The following is a 3,941-nucleotide window of genomic DNA, read 5'->3' as shown; positions in this document are numbered from 1 at the left end:
ATAAAGTATCTTGTAATTGAATATTTTACTTTAGTTATAGAGGATGAACTTCTTAGTTTTTGCGGCATTCTTATTGATCGCTGGTTTCGTTATCGAAATCCAAGGTCGTCCCACTTGCACACCAGTTAGAATTTGTAGAAAAAGAGGCGGTTGTTACACCAAATGCCGAAATATAGGGTAAGTCTACGTTTTCCATATATTCCCCCGAGAAATTCCTGATATCACTCAAGAAAAGAATGGCAGAACTAATGGTTTGATGGAATACAGCAGTGTAACACCAATCTGCCAATGAGATTGCCTTCCGGGAGAACTTTTTACATCCAACCAGCTCTATTTAGGTATTAGACTCGTAGATAAAACCTGGAAAACTCATGGCCAGCTCGTTGGTCAGTTGCGAACCCGCGACCTACCAGTATTTAGTGATTGTCATCCATTTGACCACTGATGAGTCAATGGCTATTGGATCTTCATGATGAAAAACTGACATTTCGTGCCTTCACCTATTACATATAAAACCAAAATCCATTCTAATATGAATTATATAGTATTTAATAAATTATAAGAGCTTTATAATGGAGTAAATCATAAATAAATCAGTCTGCAATATAGACTTTTATTTTAAATATCTGTCTAGGATTAAAAATAAGAAATCCTAAAATAATTGTCATAAGACTTAATGACTTTTATGACATTTTCAAATATTTTTCGTGTATTCTAACAAAAACTGTCGCCTTGTGTGTCATTATTCTTGAGTGAATTCATGGATGGAACTTAAAACCATTGTGTAAAATTTCACAGCATTTTCTGCACTCACTAATGCCCTAAAATAAATGTTAAAAATTAGATTAATTCAGGTTAGGTTATATTTTAAAATTATAAAATCCACCTTCAATTGTTATAGAATTGAATTATGACTCATAAATCAATTTCTTGCATGATAAACCCTAAGAACTTATGAGAGTTTATCATACAATATGCCAAGTAACTGCGATTTCTTGATATAAATATGGGATATTTTTCATTATTTATAGCAAGAGTCAAATTTGACGGTAGGAGTTACAAATTATGAAATGATTTAAACAAGGAACCTTGTGCCTATTCTATAAGAAATAAAACCTTTGTTTACTTGGCCAGATGACCATGCAGTAAAGCACCAAGATAGTGCGTTGAGTAGTCATTTATACCCAATATTTATCATGGATAGTATATACGTTGACAAAATGTCCATAAATTTGGGACATTAAAGAGAAAATGAGACTAAAATGTACATGTCTTCTGTTTCCCCGGACATGTTCTACGTTTAGATTTCGACTTCGTTTCATATCTTTTAATAATGCTTGTGGTTTCTAGTGCAGATCACACAGTGCTTGTAATGAGTATATTTTTGGACTAAAAATGTACCGGTTTCTTAATTAATAAATAAATTATTCCTTCATTGTTTATCTGAGATTTTCAATACATACTATTTTCAAAATTTATATAACATGTTAAAGTATGAGACACGATACATGATAAAAATATTACGTAATGAATAAATCATTGGTCCATTGGGCAGCACTCTTTGACAATACTGTAGATTATTGTGATAATGTATAACTAATTATTTAAAGAATATTTTAGACTAGAAGAATAATACAATAGGTCAAACAAACCCACGTTTAATTCTGTTAAGTTAGGAAGAAAGTAAGACACACCAGTAAGGAAGACTACAGATAAAAGGACATATTACATATTACAGATAAGAGGACGTGTCCAGAAAAATCTAGACACGTTCTCTTATCTCTGATATGAAATTGTAACCGGAAAAATCTGGATCATTCTATTTTTTCACATGTTACGATGATTTTTAAGTAATATTTTCTATTTGAAAGTAAGTTTTGCTGATGTAAATTTGACATTTTCAACATCTTAAATTGATATTTCAGTTCTCGTGAAGTCAATGAAGATGAAAATCTATTTAATGTTAGAGAAAACGAAGACGATCACGAAACTCGTGAAGACGTGGATATTGACGATAATATTTCTAGAGATTTGGTTGATGAATTCCAAAGTGAAAGTGAAAACACGCGAGAAGAAGAGAGAGACTTCGACGATTTCTTAGAATCTGATGCGTGGGAAAATGAGAGTCTCATGAAGAAACGTACAAGTGACGAAGACGAGGATGCAGTCAGGGAAATTGATGAAAGCTCGGAAGATGAAGAAGAGAGTGTAAAAAGGGAATTAATTAGGGACGAAATGGAGAATGAATTTAGAGAATTACTGGAAAGTGATGAGGCAGGGAATGAAATTAGAGAATTAGATGAAGACGAAGAAGAAGAAGAAGAAAACGAAGCAAGATCATTGGATGATAATGAAGAGAAATATGAAGTGAGAGAATTAGATGAAGACGAAGACGACGAAAATGAAGTAAGATCTATTGGATGATAGCGAAGAGAAATATGAAGTGAGAGAGTTAGATGAAGACGAAGAAGAAGAAGAAAACGAAGCAAGATCATTGGATGATAGCGAAGAGAAATATGAAGTGAGAGAGTTAGAAATGAAGACGAAGAAGAAGAAGAAAACGAAGCAAGATCATTGGATGATAGCGAAGAGAAATATGAAGTGAGAGAGTTAGATGAAGACGAAGAAGAAGAAGAAAACGAAGCAAGATCATTGGATGATAGCGAAGAGAAATATGAAGTGAGAGAGTTAGATGAAGACGAAGAAGAAGAAGAAAACGAAGCAAGATCATTGGATGATAGCGAAGAGAAATATGAAGTGAGAGAGTTAAATGAAGACGAAGAAGAAGAAGAAAACGAAGCAAGATCATTGGATGATAGCGAAAAGAAATATGAAGTGAGAGAGTTAGAAGATGAAGACAACGAAAATGAAGTAAGACTATTGGATGATAGTGAGGAGAAGTATGATGTGAGAGAGTTAGATGAAGACGAAGAAGAATATTCTAAACGAGAATTTGATGAAAGTGAAAATTATGAAATGAGACAATTATCCGAAGATGAAGAGAAAGAGGATGAAAACGAAAAGAGAGATTTATTTGACGAAGAAGATGATTGAAATACAGAAAGAAATGAAAATGATACAGAAGATTGAAAGAAAACGATTTAATAATGATGTTGAATAACTAATGAATAGAACTGTAATAAAATTTATTTACTTTTCTCAAATGAGAAAAGTAAATAAATTTTAAATAATTTTAAAAAATGATGAAATATTTTATGAGGTTTTATAAATTAATTTTCTTTTTCATAAATACAGAAATGTAAATGAATACACACGAGATTATAATTTCGAAGTTGTGAAAGGTAAAATAATTAATTAAGCAATTAAGATCTATTGTTAAAAATGAAGATAAAATGCAATATTTTGCAAAATTAATTTCAATGTTAATTGTTACAATTGTTTGTTGCAAGGAAATATCATAGACAATGGAAGAATAAAAATTATAAAATTAAGAAATTTTTTGTGTTTTATAAAATATTTATTTCTCAAAATCATTGATACGGTTGTATAGGACTGACACCAATCTTTAAAAATTCAACATTAGATTAGTTATATAAAGAATGAAGAATATAATTATATTTTTTGGTTTTTCCACGTTATAGTTTATAGAAAAAAATTTTTTCGAGTAAAATTTTGTCAGGAATTTGTATTATTTTTTACTTCCAAAATTACTGAATATTCGAGAATTTTACTGATGATTCAAATTGTTCATATTGTATGTGTTAAGAGAAGAAACAAAGTTTAATTAATTTAGCCATATTTAGAAATGTGACGATCTCAATCAACTTTCCAGGCGTTTTTACAAGTTTATTATAAGAAGGAAAAACAATTGAAGAAAATCGGGTGCAAGAATGGTAAACTCTAGTAAAGACTAAAATGTTTCGGTCTCGCCGGCGTTTAGTAATTTATAGAGGGCCTTAAAGTCAGTTAACCGAAAAATA

At 30.8% G+C, this 3,941-nt stretch overlaps 2 protein-coding genes across 2 annotated transcripts; both read left to right on the top strand.

Moving 5' to 3' along the window:
- On the top strand, positions 1-2,717 carry LOC136975516 (glutamic acid-rich protein-like). The gene is made up of 2 exons (XM_067270578.1): positions 1-177; positions 1,926-2,717. The coding sequence occupies exons 1-2, from the start codon at positions 44-46 to the stop codon at positions 2,422-2,424; spliced, it is 633 nt and encodes a 210-aa protein (XP_067126679.1). The 5' UTR covers positions 1-43; the 3' UTR covers positions 2,425-2,717.
- On the top strand, positions 2,439-3,054 carry LOC136975550 (high mobility group nucleosome-binding domain-containing protein 5-like). The gene is made up of 2 exons (XM_067270624.1): positions 2,439-2,443; positions 2,523-3,054. The coding sequence occupies exons 1-2, from the start codon at positions 2,439-2,441 to the stop codon at positions 3,052-3,054; spliced, it is 537 nt and encodes a 178-aa protein (XP_067126725.1).
- The last annotated feature ends 887 nt before the right edge of the window (positions 3,055-3,941 follow it).

Source organism: Centruroides vittatus, unplaced genomic scaffold, assembly GCF_030686945.1.
Source record: "Centruroides vittatus isolate TY-2023 unplaced genomic scaffold, ASM3068694v2 contig_374, whole genome shotgun sequence".
Lineage (NCBI taxonomy): Eukaryota > Metazoa > Arthropoda > Arachnida > Scorpiones > Buthidae > Centruroides > Centruroides vittatus.
This window is presented reverse-complemented; position numbering and strand designations above follow the sequence as displayed.

Coding starts and splice junctions, on each gene's coding strand:
- LOC136975516 (XM_067270578.1), top strand. CDS start 44: ATGAACTTCTTAGTTTTTGCGGCATTCTTATTGATCGCTGGTTTCGTT. Junction 178..1,925: donor ACCAAATGCCGAAATATAGG/GTAAGTCTACGT, acceptor TTGATATTTCAG/TTCTCGTGAAGTCAATGAAG.